This window comes from Chiloscyllium plagiosum, chromosome 18, assembly GCF_004010195.1.
Source record: "Chiloscyllium plagiosum isolate BGI_BamShark_2017 chromosome 18, ASM401019v2, whole genome shotgun sequence".
Lineage (NCBI taxonomy): Eukaryota > Metazoa > Chordata > Chondrichthyes > Orectolobiformes > Hemiscylliidae > Chiloscyllium > Chiloscyllium plagiosum.
This window is the reverse complement of record NC_057727.1, coordinates 23,745,351-23,772,786: the sequence shown is the minus strand read 5'-3', so window position 1 is coordinate 23,772,786 and position 27,436 is coordinate 23,745,351. Positions and strand designations below refer to the sequence as shown.

The following is a 27,436-nucleotide window of genomic DNA, read 5'->3' as shown; positions in this document are numbered from 1 at the left end:
GATTAAGGGGAGACTTAATAGAGACGTACAAAACAATACATGGCTTGGAAAAGGTGGATGCTAGGAAATTGTTTCAGTTAAACGAGGAGACTAGGACCCGTGGACACAGCCTTAGAATTAGAGGGAGTCATTTCAGAACAGAAATGCGGAGACATTTCTTCAGCCAGAGAGTGGTGGGCCTGTGGAATTCATTGCCACGGAGTGCAGTGGAAGCCGGGACGCTAAATGTCTTCAAGGCCGAGATTGATAGATTCTTGTTGTCTAGAGGAATTAAGGGCTACGGGGAGAACGCTGGTAAGTGGAGCTGAAATGCGCATCAGCCATGATTGAATGGCGGAGTGGACTCGATGGGCCGAATGGCCTTACTTCCACTCCTATGTCTTATGGTCTTATGGTCTTATAGTCTTGGTTTTGGAACTATATCAAATGTTTGAAGTCCATATGAATAATATTCATTGTCATTCCCTTATCTAGTATGTTGGTTTTCACAAAAATCAAGTTATTTGATATGATTTACCTTTACAAACCCATATGTACTTAGCTCATATTTCATACTCAGTCACTCTGACTCTATTGACAGATTTTATAAATTTTAAAAGTGAGGTCATGAAAAACATCAGTTAGCTTTCTTAATGGACAATATTTGCCAGGATGGATACTTGGAACAAACACGGAGAATGCTGGAGAAACTCAGCAGGTTTTGCAGCATCAGTGGAAGAGAAACAGAGTTAACATTTTCTTTAGAACTTTTTTTTAGACCAGATTAGATTACTTACAGTGTGGAAACAGGCCTTCGGCCCAACAAGTCCACACCGACCCGCCGAAGCGCAACCCATTCCCCTCCATTTACCCCTTCACCTAACACTACGGGCAATTTTAGCATGGCCAATTCAACTAACCTGCACATTTTTGGACTGTGGGAGGAAACCGGAGCACTTGGAGGAAACCCACGCAGACACAAGGAGAACGTGCAAACTCCACACAGTCAGTTGCCTGAGGCGGGAATTGAACCCGGGTCTCTGGTGCTGTGAGGCAGCACTGCTAACCACTGCATACCAGACTTGAAACGACAAATCCATTTCTCTCTCACACATGCTTCTATATTTGCTGAGTTTCTTCAGCGTTCTGTGTTTGTTTCAGATTTCTAGCACCTGCAATATTTTGCTTTTATTATTTATATGAATTATTGAATACTGAAGGACAGGACCTCAGCATCCAGTTGCTATTGAAAAGAGTTTATACCAAAAGCCAGTTTTCACACTCATTCTGGTCAATATTATAGCGGAATTAAGCAAACTTCCAGAATTTTGAACCTTTTTTTTGCAAAATACCTTGAGGAACTATAGTTTATCTTTACTAGCTTTCAAACTATTATACTGTGCAAATTGCTGCTATTCCTGGCTAACTTTAGTTCCTTAAGCAATGGATACAGGGAGAAAATATCTCGGAAACACTGTTTTTTTTCTCTACCAATTAGCAGGTGAAGCTCTCAATTAATTCAGAATGGGCTGGTTTATTGGTGCATTGGATGGTGTTAGGCCTACTGTCAATTTTGCATAAAGTATTTATGTCATAGGATTTTACAATAACTTGAACATTATAGCCATGTTCAGCACTGTTGCAGTCTGAATCCTTTGGAACATATTCATTTTCTTTTTTGAACAGGCATTGGCAGCTGATAAAATGGTTTTTAAGGGTAGTGAACCCAAGTTTAATTAACTCAATGAGCTGACAGAGGAAGCCAAAGCATTTTCCAGTTTTATGCAGTTCATGACATCTTATGCCCCATGAGATCTGAACCTATATCAGTATTCCATCTGTCTGTGTATTAGAACTGAGGCTAGTAACAGCTGTACCTTCCCCATGAACTATAATTTTGTGGTATGCTAACCTGTCATAGATAATAACATGCTCATTTTAACATAGTTCCAGTAACAGTGAGCCAGAGCTTAGGCAACCTCAACAATGTATGTGAATAATTTTCACACAAAATATTCAAAGCATATCCTGCTTCATTATGGTTTGTGATCTACAGTATGTTGTTTGTCATTTGCTTTTCTCCAGTAATTATTTGTAGAATAATATAGACAGGAGTGTGTCATGACAGCTCAGTGGTTAGCACTGCTCCCTCACAGTGCCAGGGATCCTGGTTCAATTCCAGCCATGGTGACTGCGTGGGTTTCCTCCAGGTGCTCCAGTTTCCAACTACAGTCCAAAGATATGTAGGTTAGGTGGATTAGCCATGGGAAATGCAGGGCACTAGGGATAGGGTAGGGAAGTGATTCTGCGTGGGATGCACTTCAGAGAGTCAGTGTGGACTTGTTGGGCTGAATGGCCTGTTGCCACACTGTGGGGATTCTATGAAAAATTTGAGATTCATCCAAGATCCAGTTTGGTAGTAGTGTATTTAAACAGTTTCCTGAACAGGTAAGCTAATGTGGGCTCAACAGACTGTCTTTTGTAATTACTTTGTAAGTAGTGGTTTTCATCCTTAAGAATTTAAGACTAGGACTTTTGCAGTGTCATGAAGAATCTGAGGACCTTCAAGCAGGTCCTGGATCTGGAAGTCTCAACTATTTTTCCAACAAATGATTAGTAAGTTTACGGACACCAAAATTGATTGTATAGTGGACAGTGAAGAAGGTTATCTAAGAGATCGTGGTCAATGGGCTGAGGAGTGTCAGATGGAGTAAAATGTGGATAAATGTGAGGTAGTGTATTTTGGCAATACAAACAATGACAGGACTTGTACAATTAGTGGTAGTGTTGTAGAACAGAGAGACCTATGGTACATAATTCCTTGATATTTGCATCACAGGTAGACAGGGTGGTTAAGAAGACATTTAGCATGCTTGCCTACATTGCTCAAACATTTGAGTACAGGAATTGGGACATCATGTTAAGGTTTGCAGGACGTTGGTGAAACCTCTTTTGAACTACTGTGTGCAATTCTGGTCACCCTGTTATAGAAAAGATATTATTGAACTGGAAAGGCTTCAGAGAAGATTTACCAGCATGTTGCTGGGAATGGAGGGTTTGAGATATAAAAATAGACTGGAAAGGCTGGGATTTTTTTTCAGTCGAGAGTAGGAAGTTGAGGGGTGACCTTATTGATTTTTATAAAATCATGAGCGGCATAGATAAGATGAATGACAAGGGTTTCTTTCCTTAGGGTAGGGGACTTTAAAACTTGTGGTATATTTAAGGTGAGAGGAGAAATATTCAAAAAAGACATGAAGGGCAACTTTTTTTTCTACGCAAAATGGTTTGTGTATGAAATGAACTGCCAGAGGAAGTGGTGGATACAGTTATAGTTCCAACTTTTAAAAGACACTTGAATCAGTTCATGAATAGGAAATGCTGGGAGGGATACAGGCCAAGCGCAGGCGGGATTACTTTAGTTTGAGAACATGGTCAGTGTGGACTGGTTGGACTGAAGAGTTTCCATGCTGCAAGATTCTATGGCTCTAAATTGCATTTTCCTGCTGGGGAAACGGTTTGGGGCATGACTCATATGAGAGACATCTAAACGTAACAGGGCCTTTTGAACTCTGTGCAGATTTCAAATAGACACCATTTTTTCTGCAACAAGGTCCTTAATCAACAATGTGGGATTCATGACCTTTAAAATATTTGTAAATACTCCTGAAAGTTCTGTTGCATTATCCAAGGTGTAAAGTTATTCAAGTCCCTAGTCTACTGATTTTTCTTAAAACTTGAATGTGTCAGTGAGAGGTTAAAAATGACGAAATTATGAAGTTATTTAATTCCCCAGCTCTTTAAAACAAATTAAAAATAGGCTGCCTGAGTTAGTGATAATTGGAAAAAAAATCTGATCTAGCAGGTGGATCAGCTGTTTCTTAACAGTACACCAAGGGTTATCATTATGTCATTTAGTTCTGAATAAGGGTCACAGGTCTCAAAATGTGAAACATATTTTCTCTCTAGACATGTTCAGTTTCTCCAGCAATTTTTTTTGTTATGAATTTAACAGTTTGTTATTTTAAAAGGAATTAAATACTTAAGTAGATATACATATTTTGACAGGCTTTCAAGAATATCAGAGGATTTTTAAAATTGTGCTGAAGCTTATAATAGATTTAAATCTTTATTTTTGTTAATCTCAACTCAACTTGAGGGGTGACCTTATCGAAGTTTATAAAATCACGAGGGGAATGAATAGGGTGAATAGTCGGGACATATTCTCCAGGATAGTGGAGTCCAAAACTCGTGGGCATAGGTTTAATTTGAGAGGGGAAAGATTTAAAAAGGGACCTAAGGGGCAACTTTTTCACACAAGGTGGTGTGTGTATAGAATGAGCTGCCAGAGGAACTGGTGTATGCATTTAAAAGAAATGAGTATATGAATATGAAGGGTTTAGAAGGATAGGAGCCAAATGCTGGAAAATAGGACTAGATTAATCTAGGATATCTGGTCAGCATGGATAAATTGGACTGAAGGGTCTGTTTTCAAACTATGCAACCCTATGACGCTAAGGACTGTCAATGGTGGATAATGACTTAATTAGCATGGGGGATGTGATGGACATTAGAGTAGTTGGGAAGTATTGGTTATCATGGGTGGGGCTTTGGGAATGGTTAGGAAGCATGAGTTATATGGGTGTATGAGGGATTAGAGTCAAAAAGTGTGGCACTGGAAAAACACAGCAGGTCAGGCAGCAAGGGTGGCACGGTGGCACAATGGTTAAGGGTGGCATGGTGCCACAGTGGTTAAGGGTGGCACAGTGGCACAGTGGTTAGCACTGCTGCCTCACAGCGCTAGAGACCCGGGTTCAATTCCTGTCTCAGGCGACTCTCTGTGTGGAGTTTGCACATTCTCCCCATGTCTGCGTGGGTTTCCTCCAGGAGCTCCAGTTTCCTCCCACAATCCAAAAAATGTGCAGGTTAGGTGAATTGGCCACGCTAAATTGCCCGTATTGTTAGGTGAAGGGGTAAATGTAGGGGAATGGGTCTGGGTGGGTTGCGCTTCAGCAGGTCAGTGTGGACTTGTTGGGTCGAAGGGCCTGTTCCCACACTGTAAGTAATCTAATCTAATCTAATCCAAGGAGCAGGAGAATCGATGCTTCAAGCATAAGTAATTAGGTCTATAGGGTCTAACAATTTAAAAAGAACTTCAACAAAGAATCAGGTGGGTTTTTAATCAGCCTATCGTGGTATTTAGCTGAATCTGTGGCCATGTCCGAACTGTGTTCATTCCATCCGGCACTGCACTCTCACCCACTGCAGATCATCTCATTTAGTGAGTTTCTCCAGAAGCAGGTGCAGGGGCAGGAAGTTTCCCAACCCCTGCTCCCCAATGAGGGAGTGAGAATCTGGTCCAAGGTCCTAGCAGCAGATACTCGGTTGCTTTAGTCCTTGATATTTTTAAAATAGTTTGAAAAATATCTATTTAGTATTTGTTGAAATGCTTTACATTTGTAAATATCAACTCGTACCTCATTTAGAACGGCTGAAGTTCATGGGGTTTTTAAAAAAAATTATTAGATTTCCCAAAGCCATCTATGATCCTCTGTTCATCTGCAGATAATCACCAACAAAAATCATTTCCACCAATGTTCCATCTTTTAAATTGCACTGATTACTTATGGATTAATTACTGGATAAAATAGAATATGCCAGAGACAGAGAGCAGAAACTATGTTGCAGAGATTGTGCTCTGCCCTGAGGCAGATAAAGTGGCAGAGGATAAGCAATCTGCAACCTTCCTGACTCCATTCCAATTCAGTCTGTGGCAGGAAGTCCTCTCAACATCACAGCCACTCAAGGTCTTTAAGTGGGCAATGAATGCTCATGTAAGGGCCTAATTCTACTTCTGATAATATTAACCCAGAACCAGGCAATGACTCACCATTTGAGGAGGACAACAAGCAAACACCTTTTTTGTTCCGCTGTTAATGGGCCCTGCAGTGGGTGTGGGATCTCTTGCCAACCCCTCTCTCACTCTGAGAACCACCTTCTGTCATCACTCCCCTCTGATCTGCAATCCAGGCTTCATTAGTGTGTGTTGTACCAGCTATAGCCACTGCCTCCCTGTAGGTGCTCCCATTCAATTGAGATCCCTGCATCTGTAGATGGGCAGGTTAAGATATCCCTGCCACTTGGCTGTCAAGTTGCTGAGTGGTGCAGAATGTGATGGGCCTTCCCAAAATAAAGTGATGCAAACGCTTGCTTGCCTTCCATTTACTAGATTCCATCTTATTCCTCAAAGGTAGGAAATCTACTGGCCATTGGCCACCCACTGGTTTCAAATGGCACAATTGATTGAAAAATAGCTAACACTTTTAGCGAACACTTTCTTAGTGTTTGAATAAATTAGTCATTACATTTGAGACCCTTTAATGATTTTAACTATAAAGCTGACAGTAATCTCAACAACTCGAACTAGCCCACACAAATTATCAATAGTTTTTGACTTTCCTTCCTAACTACAAATACTATGATGGTTCAGAAGAGATTTATCAGAATGTTGCTGGGTATGGAAAGTTTGCGTTATAAAGAAAGGCTGGAACTTTTCTCACTGGAGCATAGGAGGTTGAGGGGCAACCTTATAGAAGTTTATAAAATAATGGGAGGAATCGATAGAGTTAATAGTAGCTGTATTTTCCCTAGGATGGGAGATTTTAAGACGAAGTGGCATTTTTTTAAGGGGAGAGGAGAGAGATTCAAAAAGACATGAGGGACAAATCTTTTACACGGAGAGTGGTTTGCGTGTGCAATGAACTTCCTGAGGAAGTGTTGAATGTGGGTACACTTACAATATTTAAAAGACATATGGATAAATACACAAATAAGAAAGATTTGGAGCGAAATAGGCCAGGAGCAGACAGGTGGGACGAGCTTAGTTTGGGATTATGGTCAGCATGGACTGGTTGGACTGAAGGATCTGTTTCCGAGCTGCATTACTCTGTGACCTAGATGTTGTGGTTAATAGCAAATCATTAATTGTTGACCTCTAACAACGCTGCACATAAAGATCTAGTGATCTTTGTGTATTGACCTTCTTTCCTTGAGGCGATTTTGAATCTTGTACCAAGTCAAGGGTTTCCCAAGATGCCAGTATTCATGACAACATCAAACAAGGAATGCAGTCAATCGCAGGGCAGCTGAAATGACAAGGTTCCTGCAGGATAGCAGCTACTGGGATTGCTGCATGGCAATAGGTCACTCTGCAGCTGGATTAATCCCAGCAGCAATGGCTTGAGGACCTTACGTGGTCCTTAATTAACTAGATAAAGACTTTACTGTCCATATCTTAAATCTGTAGAGGCTGGAGGGCACTTCATTAGGTATTAGAATGGTGACATAACAGATCACCATGGCCTTCATGCCTCTAGGTTTGCCATCTCTGGGAGCTGGTAATTCCATCCCTTGTCTGGCTAGTCATTTAACGATCAGACAGCATTCATGACTAGAAGTGGTTGGACCACAAAACTTTGATCTGATCCTTTGGGTTTGGGATTCTGCTTCCACTCTATGGCATGTATATGGTAATGCATTGTACCTTCACCAGGATGACATCTCATTTTTAGGTATGCTTGCTTCTGCTGCTGGCATGCATTTTGACCCTCCTCAATTGAACCAGAGTTAGTCCCTGGATTGATAGTAAAGACACAGTGAGATATATATCAGACAAAGAGGTTACAGACTGCAGCAAATACAACTCTGCTGCTGTCAATGGTCCCACAATGCCTCATAGATGCTCAGTTTTGAGTTGCTAGATCTGTTGAAATCTATCCCACTTAGGACAGGTGGGCACTACCCAAAATTATCACAGACAGATGTACTTGTGACATGTAGATTGGGGAACACAAGGTCCAGTAGATTTTTCCTTTGTGCTGGCTGTTTTATCACCTACTGTAGGACCAATCTAGCAGAAATAGGACTACCTTTCCAAATCAGAAAATGTGTGACTTGAAAAGGAATGATGAGGTGGCACTGTTCCTATAGATCAAGTCAGGAGTGTGATGGAATACTTCCTACTTGCCTGGATGAAGGCAGCTCCAACAACATTTGATAGCATCCAGGACAAAGCAGTCCACTTGATTGGCATCATATCCACAAACACTCACTCTCTCCACCACCAATGCTCAGTGCAACAGTGTGTACTAAGGTTCCTTAGACAGCACTTTCTAAATCCACAGTAATTACTACTAAGATGAACAAGGGCAGCAGATAATGGCAATATCACAACCTGCAAGTTGCCCTCCAAGCTATTTACCATTCTGACTTCGAAATCCTTCACCATTTCTTTAATGTTGGGTCAAATCCTGCAAATCACTCCCTAATAGCATTGTTGGTGTGCCTACACCAAATTGGCTACAACAGTTCAAGAAGGCAGTGCACCACCACCACCACCTTGTCCAGGGCATTCAGAAATGGGCAATAGTGCTAACCCTTAGCCCCTAAATGTGAAGAAAGAATTCTTCTGTTTTGTTCTCCCTGGATGATAGAGTGCTGGTTTGGAAGACCCTTGTTAGAGGAGCTTTTGGAATCACTCCAGTACATTTTGTAAATAGCATACATTGCTACCATTGTGTATCAGAGGGAGAGGAGGTGATTGATTAAGCTGATGGATTGGGTGCTGATTAAATGGATTGCTTTGTTTTGGATATTCTCAGGTTTTTTGAGTACTCGTTTGTGCAAGAGGGCAAATGACCTGTTTCACTTGGATCTTGTAAAAACAGGCCTAGGAGAATCAGAAGATGAGTTACATGCTGCAGTATTTGCAGCTTACGATTGGTATCTGCACCCACTGGCAGGCCCAGTTATGTTTTTGGTCATTGGAAAGCAGCACTCCAGAGAAATTAATAGTGCTTGATTCAGTAATGGTAAATACCATTGAATGTCAATAGGGTGGGTGATTAGATTTTTTTCTCATGTTGTAAGAATTTTCAGGCTTAATATGACTCAATTGTCACTTCCACTTATCAGCACAAGGCTGAATGTTGTCCAGATTCTGGATCAGTTGTGCTGGAAGAGCACAGCAATTCAGGCAGCATCCGACGAGCAGCAAAATCGACGATTCGGGCAAAAGCCCTTCATCAGGAATAAAGGCAGAGAGCCTGAAGCGTGGAGAGATAAGCTAGAGGAGGGTGGGGGTGGGGAGAAAGTAGCATAGAGTACAATAGGTGAGTGGGGGAGGCGATGAAGGTGATAGGTTGAATGTTGTCCAGGTCTTGCTCTGTACAGACGCAGACCATTCCAATATCTAAGGAGTTGTTACTAGAACATATCAGTAAACTTTACTTTTCTGACCTCATTTAGAGGGATGGTTATTGATGAAGATGATAAGGCCTCATGTGCTACCTTGAGAAACTGGGTTTTGTGGTGCAGAGGTAGTAACCCTACCTCTGATCCAAGAGGCCCAGTTTCAAGCCCCACCTACTCCAGAAGTGAGCAATAATGTCTCTGAACAGGTTGATTAGAAGATATTAAATCTGAAGAACCCCTGCAGAGATATCCTGTAGCTGAGATAATTGGCCTCTAAAAGCTAAAGTCACCTTCATTTATGTTAGGTATAAATCACCAATGGACAGTGTTCCCTGATTATCATTGACTTCAATGGGGAGGTGGGGAAAGAATTCAGTATGGAGAAGGGTGGAACCACTGACAGCAATTCTGACTTTCCAAATTTAACACAGCATATAACTATCTCCCAAATTTGCTGTCAGTCTCAAACAAGACAAAATCTGCTCTCATTTCATTATAGTTTGAAAGGAAAATAAGGAAAACTGATAATATGAAGAGTGGAATTTAAGAAAAAAGTATGAGAAAATGGTGGAAAGGTCAATTGGAGGAATTCCAAAGAGTGGACAAGGTGGCTGCAGACATGGTTGCTATGAAGAAACAGGAAGGACTATGCACCATGATCACTGTTACAGACCAATGTTTGTGACTTTGTTTATTGTCATTTCAATAGTGGGAGATTCAGACATTATGTTAGAAGAAAACAAGATGTTCCAGGATTTTGGAGAAAAGGAAAAAGTTTGGGAGAAGAGACATGAGATTAGAATTTTAGGAATGTCGGGTTTGTGATGAATGAGAATGTTACAGAATTCAGAAGGGGTGAGTCCATGTGAAGTAACTGCACAAAAGTCAGTATCCTGTCACCCTTTACTTGCAAGCCAGCCAGCCAGCTTGGAGATAGTCCTCTGAACTGAGATGATTCTGAATGCACTGTTTATCTTGGTCAACCAGGGTAGACTTTTTGGACTAGGTTAACAACCCTAATCAAGGATTACCTAGTCAACGAGATCTGCCTGGTTCCAATGACTGTAGCATGAAACAATTTAATCATAAGCATGAGGATTTTAAATGTAAGGTATTGGTGAATTGAAAGACAGTGTAGGTCATAGCATGTTTTGAGAAGATTTGTAGCTCAAGTTGAAGTTCTGGATGTAGGTTTGCTTGCTGAGCTGGAAGTTTCATTTCTAGACGTTTCATCACCCTACTAGGTAACATCTTCAGTGGGCCTCCTGGCAAAACACTGTTGATAATTCCTGCTTTCTATTTATATGTTTGGGTTTCTTTGGGTTTGTGATGTCATTTCCTGTGGTGAAGTCACTTCCCGTTCCTTTTCTCAGGGAGTGATAGATGGGGGTCGAACTCGATGTGTTTGTTGATAGAGTTTGGTTGGAATGCCATGCTTCTAGGAATTCTCGTGCGTGTCTTTGTTTGGCTTGTCCTAGGATGGATGTATTGTCCCAGTCGAAGTGGTGTCCTTCCTCATCCGTATGTGAAGATACTAGTGAGAGAGGGTCATGTCTAGTTGGTGTTCATGTATCTTGGTGGCTAGTTTTCTGCCTGTTTGTCCAATGTAGTGTTTGTTACAGTCCTTACACGGTATTTTGTGAATAATATTAGTTTTGCTTGTTGTCTGTATGGGGTCTTTCAAGTTCAATAGCTGCTGTTTTAGTGTGTTGGTGGGTTTGTGGGTTACCATGAATGCCAAGGGGTCTGAGTAGTCTGGCAGTCATTCCCAAGATGTCTTTGATGTAGAGGAGAGTGGCTAAAGTTTCTGGACGCGTTTTGTCTCCTTGTTTGGGCTTGTTGCTGAGAAATCTGCGGACTGTGTTCATTGGGTACCCGTCTTTTTGAATACACTGTATAGGTGATCTTTTTTAGGTCAGTAATGGCATAGCTTGGTGCAGGATAATCAGAGGCAACTTGCTGAGTTTGGTCACAATGAAGTTTATATGTAATGATTGATGTGGGACCAGCCAGAATCCAATTGGAATAATTGTAGTGGTAATGATATGAATTGAGATTCAGCAACCGATAAGCTGAGCTCATGTGTTATGTTTTTGTGATGGAATGGATGTAAAATAGGAAACTCAGCTCCATAGGACAGAATGCCAAAACTGCAAATATGGAAGTGATGGCCTTAGTGGTGAGGCATGGCATTTGTGGTGGGGCCTGAAGACAAGCTTAATTGGACAAGGCTGTAGCTCAGTCAAAAGTGAACATTCACAAGTAGCCTTACAGTACAGTAGCAGTGAAGGGTTGGAGGGAAATTAAGAGAGAGGGTGAAAGACAGACCTGGATGTTATTGGATTATATCAGGAATTTGATAGCATGGTTTCAAATAATGTCATCGAGGTTCAGTGTGTAGCTCAAAATGGGGACTGAACAATACAGGAAACTGGGATGATAGTGTGGAGCTAAGCTAGAGTCTGGGAACATTCTTGGAGATTTTTTAATTTTGATTGTGAGGGATAAATGGGGCCAAACAAGATCAATTCTATGGAACTGGCAAGGACAAAATCATATCATCTATTGTGTTAAAGAAAGCAAAGGAGTAAAAGAGACAGAGAGGAAGGACTACATACAATGATCACAGTTCCAGATAGTATTATGTGTGTTTTTGGTTATTGTCATTTCGATATTGTTAGGAGGATGAAAACCTAACTGAAGACCTTCAAATAGAATAATGGGAGATTCAGACATGAAAGTAAGAAGGAAACAAGATGTTCCAGGATTATGGAGAGAAAAGGACTAAGTTTGCAAGGAAAGGAGGATGGAGAATATATTTTTGTCAAGGAAAGGTTTGAAAGGTAAAAGTGTAAATACTATTGTTGAATTTCAAGGCCATTCAGTTGCCATCTAATAGACAAAACCAAATAGATCTTTGATTAAGTAAAGATTCTTCCTCCATTACAAATCACATTATTGTGTATATTTGTTTGTATCAGGTATGTAGGCTACATTGGGATATTACCCTTTTATGTTGTGTCTCAGTCTGATCTCTGTTATTCTCCTGTCAGCCTCCTTTTGATTTCTATAGCACTGGTTCCTAGGAATTTTAAACATGACTAATTAAAGATTAGACTGTTTTGCATTTGTGAGTTTGCAGATATGCAAATTAAATTGCTGATCTGGAATTCAAAACAATAAAATTGGTTTAATTTAAACATTTTAGGTAAAATTTACATGCCGCCTCAATTTGTAATTCTATTTTCATTTTGTAAATCAATAGTTTACACTTAGTAAAACAGGCTGTTATTATGCAGCAGGACAGATTAAAATATTGAGAGAAACAGACATTAGGTAGCAATGGGGTGAACTATGAAATAGTATTCCTCTTTGCATCTGGCTGCATTGTACCTGTGACTGAATTGTACAATGAGTTAATCTGCATACAGAAGAAGGCTGAAAAGTAACATTTTCTTTCATCAAGCAAAGAAATTACAAATAAGAAATAGACTTTTTCCAGCAGAGAATGTGAATGTTAGTCTGATTTTTAAAAAAATTCAGTCTGTCCACAAAGCAATTTTACCAACAAGATTAAACATAAAGTGTATTTGTTTTCATCTTAAATATTCTGCTGTAAAGATGCTAATATCATGTAATTGTAGGATTGGCTTTCAGTTCTCTCCCATTATACATTAACTATCATCAGGAGTATTCTATTGACAGCACAGAACAAGGGTTAAGCACTAAGTAACAGCAGCAGAATATTAATTATAGTAAAATGTATGATACACCAGATGCAGCTGGATTCCTAATACACCCAAGCTGTGCCTGTCAGGAACACTTACTGCAGTATCTTGATGCAATGTCTAATACTGGGAGAATTTATCATATCAAAATCCTGATGGGATAGTTACCCAGCTGAGTGGAAGGATGAACATTTTCTCTGATCTAATGAGGATTGATTCCACAACTGACACTATCACCGCCAACCCCACCCCCCGTCCCCCCCATCCCCCAAATGCCAGTTTCTGCTGCCTCTTCCAAAATGCAGGACTAAGCAGCTGGCTGGCTTCATGCAGAGACTGGGTGACTTTTAGCTTTCCAAAGCTGGTGAGAGAAAAGGGAGTGCATGTCTGGCAACCACAGCTTGTTGGATGAATTCGTATTAGGTCCATTCCTGAAAATATCTTCAGCTATTACTCTTACCTCAAGTATAGTTTTGGTCTATAATTAATATGGATTCTCAGGATATTAAAACAGGTGATTAAATTGGAGCTCATGTCCGACTATTTGTTTCTTGACTTGAAAAAATGCTTGATTCAGATAACCGGATTATTCAATATAAATAGGACAACATGAAAAGATAGAACTAAAAATTCCAAAATTGCTAGATTTTGTTTCTTTCATAGGATGTGGCAGTCCTAGCTACACCAGTATTTATTGCTCATCCCTAATTGCATTTGAGAAGGTGATGGTGAACCACTATTATACAATCTGAATTAAGCAACCTTGCACTGAGGACTAGATACATTCTATATGACAAGATGTTGCATTTTCATTTGTTATACATGAGCTACACCTTGAAAGTCAAAATGGCAACTGCCAAATCCTGAAAAAACAATCACAGTAAACATCTGGCAGGCACCTTGGACATCTTTTCGCATGGCTGATTCTGTTTCCAACAGGCCTTTCAGGTGAGTGCACTTAACTCTGGCCAAATACAGGTGGGAGGCTTTCTGCATCAAGGATCTGCTGTGGTTGTAAATCCCTGACTATGATTGTGTTGGACTAATGGGTGCAGCATACACCTTATCTGGGCATTAAGCAGTTGACAGAAAGATGGTTAGCTTTGGCATTTTTCAAAGGATCCATGTTGTCGAAGGATTTTTCTTGCCCCAAAACATTCTTAGAGAAACTCAGCAGGTCTGGCAACATTTCTACAGAAAGAAGCGGACTTAACATTTCAAGCCCAATATGACTCTTCGTCAGAACCCAGATGAAAACTCCGGAGTGCAGGCAGCCATTGTTAATTGTCAGATTTGTAGACCTGGAATTTCTCCCAGTTCTGCATCTCCAACTTCATAATGAAAATCAAAACCATTGTGCTTTTGCATTGATTCGATCTGCTACTCTCCAAAAACATAAAAATGTTACATTTTTCTACACCTAATGAATATTCATTGGTACTCCCAACTATAGAAGTTACTGTTTAATTTTTGATGAGCTTTGTTGATTATAGATTTAGTGGATGGAAGCAACTGCGGCTGAACACAGAGGAACTAAACAGAGTTAAAAGTGCAGAATTATTTTCAACTGTTCCGGGATACCATTGGCATGACAGATTAATATGACATATTCTTTCTCATAAGGAAAATCCTCACCATTAGCAGTTGGACCTTTGAATTATGCGAGAATAAACTGAAAACTTTTCCTACGAATAAAATTAAAACTAGCAACAAAAGCTGCATCATTGGAAACTTTTCTTGTTACACTGTATTACAACTCTGTTACAAATCATCTTAAATATCCTGCCTGTTTATTCACATGTTATGTTAGGATAATATTCTCTCTTATTTTGTTTTTAATAGTGATACGAGTATCGGTCACTAGTAAAAGTTTGGTTTCTTCTAACAACATGGAACCTTATACGATCCAATATGCAGTAAAGCAAGAAAAGGTAAGTAAAGGTTAAAGACTCTGGCTAACAGAATGGGCCTTTGGATATAAACTGAAAATGGAAAACTTTGAAAATGCCAGTGGCTTATAGACAAAGACAGGTTAATGTTCTGACAAAGAATCCCATCCAAATTGTAACTCTCATTGTTTCGATGAAATGATAGTTGACCCAGCTGTGAATTTATAGCATTACCTGTGTTTTTTTTATTTGGACTTTCAGGAATCATTGTTGTTCTTTTTTATCTTAGATGTTTACATTGGCTACAATACCCTTTATACCTTGCCTTCAAAATATAATTTCCATATTTATAATTCAATTATAATTTCCAACATCTGTGCTGGTTCAGGGAGAACTATCCATTTGGATACAGAACGGGCTCAAAGATGGAAGACAGAGGGTGGTGGTGGAGGGTTGTTTTTCAGACTGGAGACCTGTGACCAGTGGTGTGCCACAAGGATCGGTGCTGGGTCCACTACTTTTTGTCATTTACATAAATGATTTGGATGCGAGCATAAGAGGTACAAGTTAGTAAGTTTGTAGATGACATCAAAATTGGAGGTGTAGTGGACAGCAAAGAGACCTTGGAGTGCAGGTTCATAGCTCCTTGAAAGTGGAGTCACAGGTAGATAGGATAGTGAAGGTGGCTGCAATTCTGGTCTCCTTCCTATCGGAAAGATGTTGTGAAACTTGAAAGAGTTCAGAAAAGATTTATAAAGATGTTGCCAGGGTTGGAAGATTTGAGCTATAAGGAGAGGCTGAACAGGCTGGGGCTGTTTTCCCTGGAGCGTCAGAGGCTGAGGGGCGACATTATGCAGCTTTACAAAATGAGGGGCATGGATAGTGTGAATAGGCAAAGGCTTTTCCCTGGGGTCAGGGAGTCCAGAACGAGAGGGCATAGGTTTAAGGTGAGAGGGGAAAGAGATAAAAGAGACATAAGGGGAAACCTTTTCATGCAGAGGGTGGTACGGGTATGGAATGAGCTGCCAGAGGAAGTGGTGGAGGCTGGAACAATTGCAACATTTAAGAGGCATTTGGATGGGTATATGAATAGGAAGGGTTTGGAGGGATATGGGCTGGGTGCTGGCAGGTGGGACTAGATTGGGTTGGGATATCTGGTCAGCATGGACGGGTTGGACCGAAGGGTCTGTTTCCATGCTGTACATCTCTATGACTTTATAATTTGCCAAAATTACCACAACTCATTAGAAGTAGTTCTTTTGATGTTCTTTGATCTTTCCATTTCCACAATAAATTTCTGCATTATCACTATGTAAAAAAGTTTACTGAAGGTTTATTTTCCTGTTGTATAAAGTCACCATAGTCCTAATGGACCATTGGGCTGCTCCTTCAATATAGAGAAAGACGACGGGCTTGTGGTTTAACATGAGTGTCACCATCCCTCAGGCAAGGAGAGAGGTTGAGAAGAAGAGCCCCTCTTATGATCATCTCAGCTAGTGTGTGAATTAAGCCCATGCTATTAACATCACAAACCAGCCATTCAGGCAACTGAGCTTACCAACCTACAAGTGCTGTAGTGGTAATGCCACTAAGTAAGCAATCTGAAACCACAGCCAATGATTTGGGGACTGGATTCAATTTCCTTAATAGCAGATGGTGAAATTTAAATTTAATAAAATCTGAAATAAAGAGCTGGCCTAATGGTAGTTGTGGAACAACTGTTGATTGTCATAAAAACCCATCTGGTTCACCATTGCTTTAGGGAAGGAAATCTGACCTACATGTGACTCCAGACTCGTGGCAAAGTTGTTGACTCTTAATTAGGGATGGGCAATAAATTCTGCCAGCAATGCTTACATCCTACGAACGAATGTTTAATAAAAAAATATTTGTCATAATATCACAGCAATATATTTAATTAATTAACTAAGTCTTAGACATTGATATTGAATAATATTAAACATAATTATATTTGAGTAATTTACTGCAAAGATCGCTCTAATGCATGGACTGACTGTTATATCCATACAATTCCTCTCAGGAACCCTAACAATGTAAACAACTCCACAATGAACATGAGTTTTGCAACAATTATTCATGTAGGAAACTGCAGTTATTAATTAGAAGACTAGCTTTTCTCATGAAGATTTGGTGTAATTTCACAAGTTCAGTGTTCAAGTGAAATTTTTGATTATGATAATGCAGCTTTGTTCTAAAAGAATTAATGTTGAAACCTTTACCAGATTTATGAAGGATTTGAAAAGAAGAAAATGGTGGAATATGTCTACACAGCTTCTAGCTCTGCTGCATGTGGTGTAGAGCTCAAACTCAGTATTCAGTACCTCATAACAGGTAAGATAAGAATTTAGTGGGACAAGTTTCATAGTTTGAATGCAGTTGTTTATATTACATTTAAAACAGCCAAATTTCCTGTGATAACAGCAGAGTTCTGTATTTGCTAGAGATTTGAAATTAAAATAAAGAAGGTCTGGAGAAACTCAGCAGGTCTGGAAGCATCTTCAGAGAGAGAAAAGCACAATTTCTTTGGAACTGAAGAATAAAAGTCATGTTAGACTGGAAAAAATAACACTGTTTCACTTTACATAAATGCTGCAAGACCTGCTGAGCTTTTCCAGTTTTTCTGCTTTTAATTCAGATCTCCCGTGATTTCACCAAAGTGAATGATTTAACTGGACAGGGGATGGGCTGGAGGAGAGAGGAAAGAACTGAAGAATTGAACAAGAGTCATACCAGATTTGAAACATTAACTCTGGGTTTCACTCTCTCCACAGCTACTGCCAGACCCGCAGTGCTTCTCCAGCATTTTCTGTGTTTGTTGCAGATTTCCAGCATCTGCAGTATTTAGCATTTACTTTAAAACTGGACTTTAGTCTTGAAAGTGCTACAACTTTGGATTCCCAAGTTTACATATCAAACCTATGTCTAATGTAGCTCCAAGAGGAGCTGATTGCAATTTTTGCCCCTTCCTGTATTAAATAGGAACACTTTTTCTCTTGCTTTAGGCCAACTTGATACTCAGGGAAAAGTTCATATTGGGATTTGTAATTGGATTGTCCCATGGGATGATTTAACTTCATTGCAAAAACGGAACCTGAAGTGGAACAAATACAAAACAGGCTGCTCCTGTCAAGTAAGTCAAATTTCTGAGACATTTTTCCATCTTCTTGTTTCTTTATTTTCCCCCCAACACCTCTTTCTATATGGCAGTGAATTGCTACAGTGGAACTGTTCTGGGAACTAATGACATTTCAGTACAGTGCAGCGCTCCTTAATGTGAGCAGAAACAGTGAAGGATGACAAGTATTACAGAGGCCATTACAAGGCAAATAATTCTGTCCTTACTTGAAAAGTGTGCTTTCACCCAGGATTACCAATAGCAATCAGGGATAGAAACCCTGGCTGATTTGTCCCCTCCATGGCAAATGCCAATTGTTGTTCCCGGCATTATAGCCTTGTATACTCTGGTGTTTCACTGGATCATCTACAATATTTGTTAAACACTGTAATGGGTCCTGTCTCTAACTTTCAGACAGTGAGCTCCAGATACCCATTCTCTTGGTGGAAAAAATATCCTTCTTAAATACCTCCCAAGCCTCTTGCCTCTTGAATCTCTGCCCCTGAGTATTTGGCCCCTTTACTCTGGTGAAAGGTTTTTTCCTACTGACCCCATCTCTGCCTCCCAGAGTCTTGTAGACCTAAATCTAGTGCCCTCAGCCTTCTCTGCTCCAAGGAAAACAAGGCTAGTCTATGAAGTCTTGTTTCACAACATAAAGGCTCCAGCCCAGGCAACGCCCTGATGAATCTTCTCAATATCCTGTTCCGAGTAATCACATCCTTTCCATTGTGTGATGACCAGAACTACAAACAATCCTCCAGCTGTGGCCTAACTAATGTTCTATACAACTCCATCATAGCCTCACAACTCTTGTATTCCTTGCACTAGTACAATTCTGGTGCAATGTAATAGCCTTTGTACTATTGTCAGCACAATTATAATCGATTTTTAACCTTTCGATTGAAATTGTTTGTATAAATCAGTTTAATTCATTAGACACCTAGGTCTGTATAATAGCAACTGGTTCCTGATTTCTTTATTAGCTGATATACTGGAGATACCAAACAACAGTACAACCTCGGTTATCCAAACATCAATTGTCCAAATTTTGGATTATCTGAACAAGATGTCAAGGTCCTGTAAAAACATTATCCAAATAAAGTACTCCCTGCCTGTTTCATTTGGATAATCGACGTTGTCCTGTAATTCATAAACCCAAAGTGAACAGAATTTCAGACTCTCCAGAGTTTAACTTTGAATAAACTCAACCTTACTCCACAAGTATTATATGTGTAAGTCATCAATAATCTGAATTGATGTTTGTTTGTAAAACACTTTCACAACAGCATTTTTATATTTCTGTTCTTCAGATTGTCAGCTGCCACAGCCTACCATGCTCTTCTCCAGCAAAGAACCAGTGCATTTGGACTGACCTGGCAACTGAGAAGACCCCAGCTGGATCTCAGGCAAAGTACAATGTCTGCATGAAGAGAGATGATGGTTTCTGTCACTGGTGCGGAGAAGGATCAGCCAGTGCGAATGAGAATATCTATTACAGCGAACCCTGAATCTCCCTTCACCCCACAAAAGTTGTGTTTCTCCATCGGCTGCAGGTGGTGCAGCAGTATCAAAGATCCCTAGGTTCTTCTGTTTATACAAACATTTTATTGGCTTACTGCATTCTTATTTGCTATGTGAAGCATAGCACTTTCTTCGTTCGCTCTTACCCTAATGAATGAAAAAAGTTATGGCCCCTCACTAGATTCTGCTGCAATGATAGGTTTTGTCACATGAGGCAAACTGAAACATAACCACCACCACACTTCTTGTAAAAAGTATATCAGCTCTGTATTTGACTGGTGAAGTTTTACATCAAAACTGTTCTCAGTGGAACTAGAAAGAAAAAAAATGTCTTGGTAATTAGGAATGATGCTGGATTAATTATCTTTTTCAAGACTTTTGAAAATCAAGGTTAAAAATCTAATGTGCAACAATTTAATTTTTGCACTGATGGTGATGAGATTACAATCAAAATTTGTTTTTTTTAAGGCTGTGCTACATACAAGAATATATTAAAATGTGGTTGACAGCACAAAGGACACATCAGCTGCCATTATGTGTGATACATCAGGACAAATGAACATGATGAGTGGTAACAATCAAAAAAGGCTGTTTCTTCCTTTGTCCCGTGAAATATTCAATTTTTTAAAAAAAATCCTTTTGAGGGACAGAGTCCTATTAAAAGGAAATTGTTTGTTTTCAGAAGTTTAGTACCAAATAAAATGAATTATCAGATGATCTTATTAGCATTCTTTGCCCCATTGCCTGTGGTAAAATATAATCTGCGCTGGCGCTACAAAGGATAAAGTGGGGCTACAGCCAAATGTCATATACTTGAGCACAATGTATGCATGCTAGATCTTAAGTTATCTCAGATATATGTTGTGTAAAAAAAAAAATTCAGTGTTTTATCATTCACCTACTGTAGCAAGACCAGTAACTGATGTTCACGAATTATTTGGCCCACAAAATACTGGTTCTAACCGCTTTTTAAAAAGATAGTTATTAGAAACTATGTACACTTGAAAAATTCTGGGAATGAATACAAGGATAGAACATCATAACTAGTGGGGACCCCAAGAATCAGCCTTCAAGCTTGTATACTTGTAAATACCATAAATTTCTCATTGAAAATTTTTGATTGCTTTAACTTACTAGGTACAAAAGGGAACTGGGAAAAAATTTTTTTAATCAGAATATTCAATCTAATTATTTAACTAATTTCAAAGTTTCTTCAAATTCAGTTAAAAAAGCACAAAACTGAAATTGACAATATATTCAAATTTAAGTCCAATTCCTTTGCAGTTCCTCCTTCATTTTCAGTCAAACCACATAAGTTTGAAATGTACTCATTTATAAACTGCTTTAAAATAAAGATACAAAATATTCTCATTAGATGTTTGTTGTGCTTTGTAGGAATTATACCATCTTGTCAAATATCTAACGAAAAGCTTTCTTATTCATTTTAATAAATGTGATGTGAGATTTCTGTAGTATTTCTGAGACCTCAGTCATGCTTTATTTTGGAAGTATCTAAGTGTGTATGTTTAATTTATTTTTGATTAACTTTAAATCAGAAAAGTTGGAAACTCGTTGCTATACTTTAGTTTTAAAACTATGTGAAATTAATTTAAGTAAAATTCCTGTTTGCCAAATGTGGAGTGCATACTCTTTCCTAGTAAGAATCACTCCACTTCCTTAAGCTCATTAAACTTAAGCACAAGCTGATACGCTGAGGCTTACAGCTCCTGAATTTATCCATAGATAATTCTAGAATTTAACTAGCTATGTGCAGAGTGCAGAGTAAACCAGTACTGTTTATCCAAGTAGTCCCATCCCATTCAATAGGGCTCAATCAAGCAACAGTTCTACTTACTCAGTAGTCTAGAGTTTTGAGGAATGAGAGGTAGACTCATTGAAATCTACCGAATACTTAAAGGGATAGACAAGGTAGATGTAGGTATGATATTATCCCATGGTTGAGAAGTCTAGAATCAGGGGCACAATTCAGAAATAAGGGGGATGTCATTTAGGACTGAGATGAGAATTCTTTTACTAAGAGGGTAGTGAATTTTGGAATTCTTTACCCCAAAGGGCTCTAGAAGCTCAGACATTGAATATATTTAAGGTAGAGGTTGATAACTAATGATTATCAATGGGGTAGAGGGTTATGGGGCTAGTGTGGATAAAAGGATTGATGTGCTTGATTTGCCATGATTATGAATTGTGGAGCAAGCTCATTAGGCTGAATGGCCTACTTCTGTTCCTATGTTCAATCATTAATAAGACTCTGATATTATAGCTGGCCTGGCTTTGGTTCAGGTTCAGGTCCTGAAGAAGGGCTTATGCCCGAAACGTCGATTCTCCTGTTCCCTGGATGCTGCCTGACCTGCTGCACTTTTCCAGCAACACATTTTCAGCTTTGGTTCAGGTTACCAGGTTTTCATTACCATGTTGTTTTTTGACTAAGTTTACTCCCTGCCCAGAATAGTCAGCAGTTAATTCTTACATAATGGCAAGTGTTGGTGCTCAGGTTTTACAAGATTTAGTGGCTCAGCAAGCAGCACAATTTAGCACAGAATGAGCAATAATGATTTTTCACTTGCAGAATTCCCTCTGGCTGCTTTTAGTCCAAGTCTCAGCTTTACTTCATGAGTCACATGACAGGCTTCTGCCTTCAATATGAGAAAACAGCATACACCAGACAGCTTGTGTTGTGACATGCATGTCAACTTCATGTCATAAAAGCACAACACAGGTAACTCCAGCTTGTGATTTTGTGATTATTAATGAAGTCTAATATACCAATAATTAGAAGTATAGATTTTGCATGTATCCACCATAAATACAGCATACTGAAGTACAGAATGAATTATTTCATTTACTTGTAGTATCAGGAAGATAATTCTTAATGAACATATAATAATGGAACATTTAGATGGTGTAAATATAAAAATTTGATTGTGTGCGCAACTAATAATTTTCATTGCTTTGAATGAGTCTTGAAATGATTTATCGGATTTTTAATGAGATAACAAGCTGTTAAAGGCCACATTTTGAAGTCCTACATTTCAATTATAAAAGAACAAAAAGAAATAGCTTTAGCAAATGTAGTATACAATGTCTGAGGAGACCCCACCCCCCCACCCTTATTAATCCTTCACGTTGTGGTTATCGTTATTATAAATACAGTTTCTTAAACCCTCTACATTTGCTGTACCTGAATACTGAAGTCAGTGTATTTTTAGTTTCAAAATCTTATCATTGTCTTCCCCACATAACAAAGTAGAACAGACTAGAATGACACTTACCATTTCCTTATGATTTGGATAAAAGACCTGTTCAATCAGTGGAAATTTCTCTGGGCCCATGCTTTTGTAGATGCTTACTAACTGAGCAAACTGAAACAGAATAAAGACATCTCATTGTCAGTGATGTCAATAACACTTCTATGGATTTGCCTCTGACATTTCACGCTTTCATTCCTATCAATATCTCAGAGGATGCAAAACATTTTCGAGAATAAACAGCTATGACAATGCCTGTCAACATGCCTTTTAAATGTGTTAACTGTATCTGCATCTATCACTTTCTCTGGCACTTCATTTCACATAAAAAACACCCTCTGTGTGAAAAGGTTGCCCTTTAGGTTCCTCTTAAATCTTTCTCCTTTCACCTTAAAATTATGGCCTCCCTTACCCTAGAGAAAAGGCCTTTGCTATTCATCTTATCTCGTGAAGTAACAGATGGAAGATGATGGCACTTAGCCTGGCAGACTGCAGAAGATTATTGACCTTGTGGAATTGCTGGGCAATTCTCCAGATCACCTAAACAGGACTGAGCCAGGTGGCAACATCGGGCTAGGCTGGCATCGTCTGGTAGCATCATCTCCTCAGTCAGCCTTAAGGGAAGACAAGAATTCTCTGCTACACTAGCCCAACAAACAGGATATCTGGTCTCTGTTGGCAAAGAGGGGTGCCAATTTCCTTCTTTCAGGCATCTGGGGCATTTCACTAAACTATGCAGTGTAAATAGAGTGTGAATGTAGTGTGAATAAAAAAGTAAGTTTGAGATTGACGATGCTTATCTGGGTTCATGGCTGGGCTTTAAAGATGGCATCAAGAATTCTAGGAGATCCCAGCAGTGGCATGTACTTCCTTCTGAGAGTGAGAGTGGCAGAATATAATGAGTGGGGTACAACAAGGCATGGTGCATAGGTAAAGAGGAGAGTTTGAAAAGTCTTATGAGACATTGGATCAAATGCCTTTTGAAAGTCATGTGCCTCACATCATCAATATTTCCTTCATCAACCTTTTTGGTTACCATTATAAAAACTTATCTAAATGTGATTTCCACTTTAGAAGTTCTTGCTGGCTCTCCCTGATCAACCTACTTTTTTTTAGTTTGGCTACTAATTCTATCCCAAATAATTGTTTCTAGAAGCTTCCCTGCCACAGATGTTTAATTCTATCCCAAACAATTGTTTCTAGAAGCTTTTCCACCATAGATGTTAGACTGACTGGTCTGTAACTGGTAGACTTATCCTTATCACCTTTCTTGAATAAATATTTCACATCTGCAGTTTTCAAGTCCTTTGACACTTTCCTGAGTGTAGGGAAGATTGAAATATTATGGTCCATGTTCCTGCAATTTCCACTCTCACCTCCTTCATGAGTGAGACTGCTGAATATGTAAAGCAAGGGATGGGTGAGGGGCAGGGGGGGTGGGGGAGATGGGGCGGTTTTAAATGTAATTATATGCACAAATGTATAATGTTAAAAATGGGGGAAAAACACTCAAGAGACTTATAGAAGTATAAAGTTCTGATGGCACTAATGTTGAGGACCTACCCTTCACAGGTCCTTGATATTTATTGCAGTTTGGCTAGTGGTGACAACTAGGTACCCTATAGCCATGAACAGAACTGAGCCAATGTGACAAGTCTACTGACCTCAACATCCATTTACCTTTGTTCCTAGTTCACACCTCATTCAGGAGACACTGGCTCCAATTTCAGCTGGACTCTGACTCCCTGAGGAGTAAGTTTCACATGTGTGTATGCTCATTCAGATCTCAAGATTGCAACTTCAGGAATTGGCTCAACTCACAGTCCCCAAGTCTCTGATGAAAATCCAAGTTATGTGTTCCTTGAAATTTTGATATTTAACATTGAATTCATTTAAATGTTTTTTAAGAATGAAATTAATTATTTCACCTATTATTTGAACTTACCACCCATGGCTTGTCACAGAAGTTGTAGATGGATTCTAATGAGTTCACACTTGGAAGGCCACCATACTGAAATCCTATAATAATATTCCGGAAATCTTCATTTTCTGCCATGCTGTAGGGATGTTGCCTCACAATGATAAAGTCAGGTTTGAATGATCTGTTGATAAAACCGTAAAATAAATCTATGTTAAAGCTGTTTGACAATAAACAGTGTATTGTCTTTTTAAGTTGTCTGTGGCCCCTGCCTCATCTCAGTTTGATTTTGGTTTCAACCAAGTTGTTTGTTAACAATGAGCAGAAATCAGATGGTTTGTCTCATCAATAACTGAAAATTCTATGAAAAGTTTTATTAGACATGCATCAAAAGTTTTCACTCAACCTTTTCCCTCCTGTTCTTGTCCATTTGGGTTTTCCACTTATTACAGCAATATATGAACACTAAATAGAATACCTACAGTGTGGAAACAGGCCATATGGCCCAACAAGTCCACACTGACCCTCGGAAGAGTATCCCACCCAGACCCATTCCCCCACTATTCTACATTTCCCCTGACCATTGCACCTAACCTACACACCCCTGAACACTATGGACAATTTAGCTTGGCCAATTCACCTAATCTGTGGGAGAAAACAGGAGCACCTGGAGGAAGCTCATGCAGCCACAGGGAGAATGTGCAAACTCCACACAGACAGTCAACTGAGGCTGGAATCAAACCTGGGTTCCTGGCACTGTAAGGCAGCAGTGCTAACCATTGAGCCACCATGCCACCTTAAATGAGCAGCTGTTACTGTTCCTGTGAGAAAAAGGTGAGGACTGCAGATGCTGGAGATCAGAGTCAAAAAGTGTGGTGCTGGAAAAGCACAGCAGGTCAGGCAGCATCCAAGGAGCAGGAGAGTTGATGTTTTGAGCATAAGCTCTTTTTCAGAAGCCTGTCTATATTTTTGCTGCTCTGTTTTATTAGTACTGTCTGTTCCTGTGATCATTTTGTTAGCCTTAGAAAGACAGACTCTGTTCCATGATGGGTTCCTGTCATCTGCGATGTGGAATCAATATATATGGATCACTGAAGATCTTTCATGGTGTCAAAAAACAATCTAATCCACTATAACCTATTTGAGTGATTTGGCAATCGAGGAAAGATAACTTCTCTTGTGCTAGATTGAGGGTGTTCGCTAGTCCTCCATTTTCTTATGGCAACAAAAGTAAGCTTTTACTCAATATTGCTGAAGTATTCCCAATAATCAAAATAAATTAAAATAAAATAAATTATAAGCAGTAAACAGGAAGATCAAACCCATATTCAATCTATAGAGTGCAGTCATAGAGTATTCTAAAATATAAGTTGTGTCAAGTCAAATTAAACATGATGCATGTTGATATTGCTAGACCTTTTTTGAGAGAATGTTTAATTTGATTAATGGTGAAGCTGGAAAAATTAATTGGAAATGTTAATACATTGAAAATAAGCCGTTGAAGCTGAAAAATACTGATTAACTGTATGGTTGATCACACAGGAATATTCTTGCATCGCTCAACCTGACAGATGTGAAATGAGAAACAATACAGGGTGATGGGAAAGCTCAGCAACATTTTCACCATGATAAAATTACCAGAATTCAAAAGTGCTCTATTGTGAGCATGACAAGTGCAGCATCCACAAGTTCAAAAAAGAAAGCACAAATGAAGGGAGGTTTATCATTTCAGGCAGAAGAATTGTGATAATTTGTACACATCCAAGACAAAAAGGCTTGCCTCTACCCTGTGCCTGTCATGACCTCAGTATGTCTGAAAGTATTTACAGCTAATGAAGTCCTTTTAAAATATAGTCACTGCTGTAATGTAGGACATGCAACCTGCACACAGCAACCTCCCACAGACAGAAATGTGAAAACATCAAGACAATATGTTTTCGAGAAATGAAAACAGAAATTGTTCATAAAGCTCAATAGGTCTGACAGCGTCTGTGGAGAGAATTAGAGTTAATATTTTGGGGCCAGTGACCCTTCTGAGGAATGTTAACTCTGATTTCTCTCCACAGATGCCTCCAGACCTGCTGAGCTTTTTCAACAATTTCTGCTTTTGTTCCTGATTTACAGCACCCACAGTCTTTCCTCAGAAGGGTCACTGGACCTGAAACGTTAACTGATTCCTTTCCACAGATGCTGCCAGACCTGGTAAGCTTTTCCCGAAATTTCTGTTCTTGTTTCTGACTTACAGCATCCACATTTCTTTCAGTTTTAATATGTTTTGTGCTGTTGATTTTGGGATAAATATTAGCCAGGACTGCATGGATAATTCCCATGCTCTTCTTTTCATTCACTTGAGAGAAAAAAGGAAATCTTAGATTAATATTTCTTTCAGAAAACAGCATCTGTGATTGTGTAGCCCTCCCTCATTATTGCAAGAGATCAATCAGTATTGATTTTAGGCCCTGGGAGACTGTGGTATTTGCCACTGCCAGTGTTTGACTTGGGGTGATAATTTGCTGCTATCAATACTCCTTCGTCTGAGGCCAGTCAAATGATCAGTGGCAGAAGGTGGAGCACTGGTGGGTCTAAACAGAAGAGTCATTTGTCTTATTTAACAGGCTGGTTTATTGCATGATAGCAATAAGTGTAGTTTATATTACTAGTCTAGCCAAATTACTGAGGACTCTCAGGAGATGTACAGAATATATTTGCTCCCTGTGAAGGTGAGTGTAGAACTCACTGGCCTGCAC

General features: G+C 39.3%; 2 protein-coding genes across 3 annotated transcripts in view; one reads left to right on the top strand and one right to left on the bottom strand.

The window, feature by feature from the left end:
- Positions 1–20,897, top strand: part of LOC122558957 (metalloproteinase inhibitor 3-like) — a 147,127-nt gene extending 126,230 nt beyond the window's left edge. For both annotated transcript variants that reach the window (XM_043707948.1, XM_043707947.1), the window contains 4 exons: positions 14,802–14,890; positions 17,092–17,200; positions 17,872–17,999; positions 19,295–20,897. In XM_043707948.1, coding sequence (XP_043563883.1) covers positions 14,802–14,890; positions 17,092–17,200; positions 17,872–17,999; positions 19,295–19,492 — 524 coding nt within the window. In that variant the 3' untranslated portion in view covers positions 19,493–20,897. The remainder of the gene's footprint in view (positions 1–14,801; positions 14,891–17,091; positions 17,201–17,871; positions 18,000–19,294) is intronic.
- syn2b (synapsin IIb) overlaps positions 1–27,436 on the bottom strand; it is a 405,239-nt gene that overhangs the window by 115,886 nt on the left and 261,917 nt on the right. Inside the window, exons 4-5 of the mRNA XM_043707946.1 lie at positions 24,717–24,873; positions 22,796–22,885 (exon numbers count right to left, since the gene is read on the bottom strand). Of these exons, the coding sequence (XP_043563881.1) occupies positions 22,796–22,885; positions 24,717–24,873 (247 nt within the window). The remainder of the gene's footprint in view (positions 1–22,795; positions 22,886–24,716; positions 24,874–27,436) is intronic.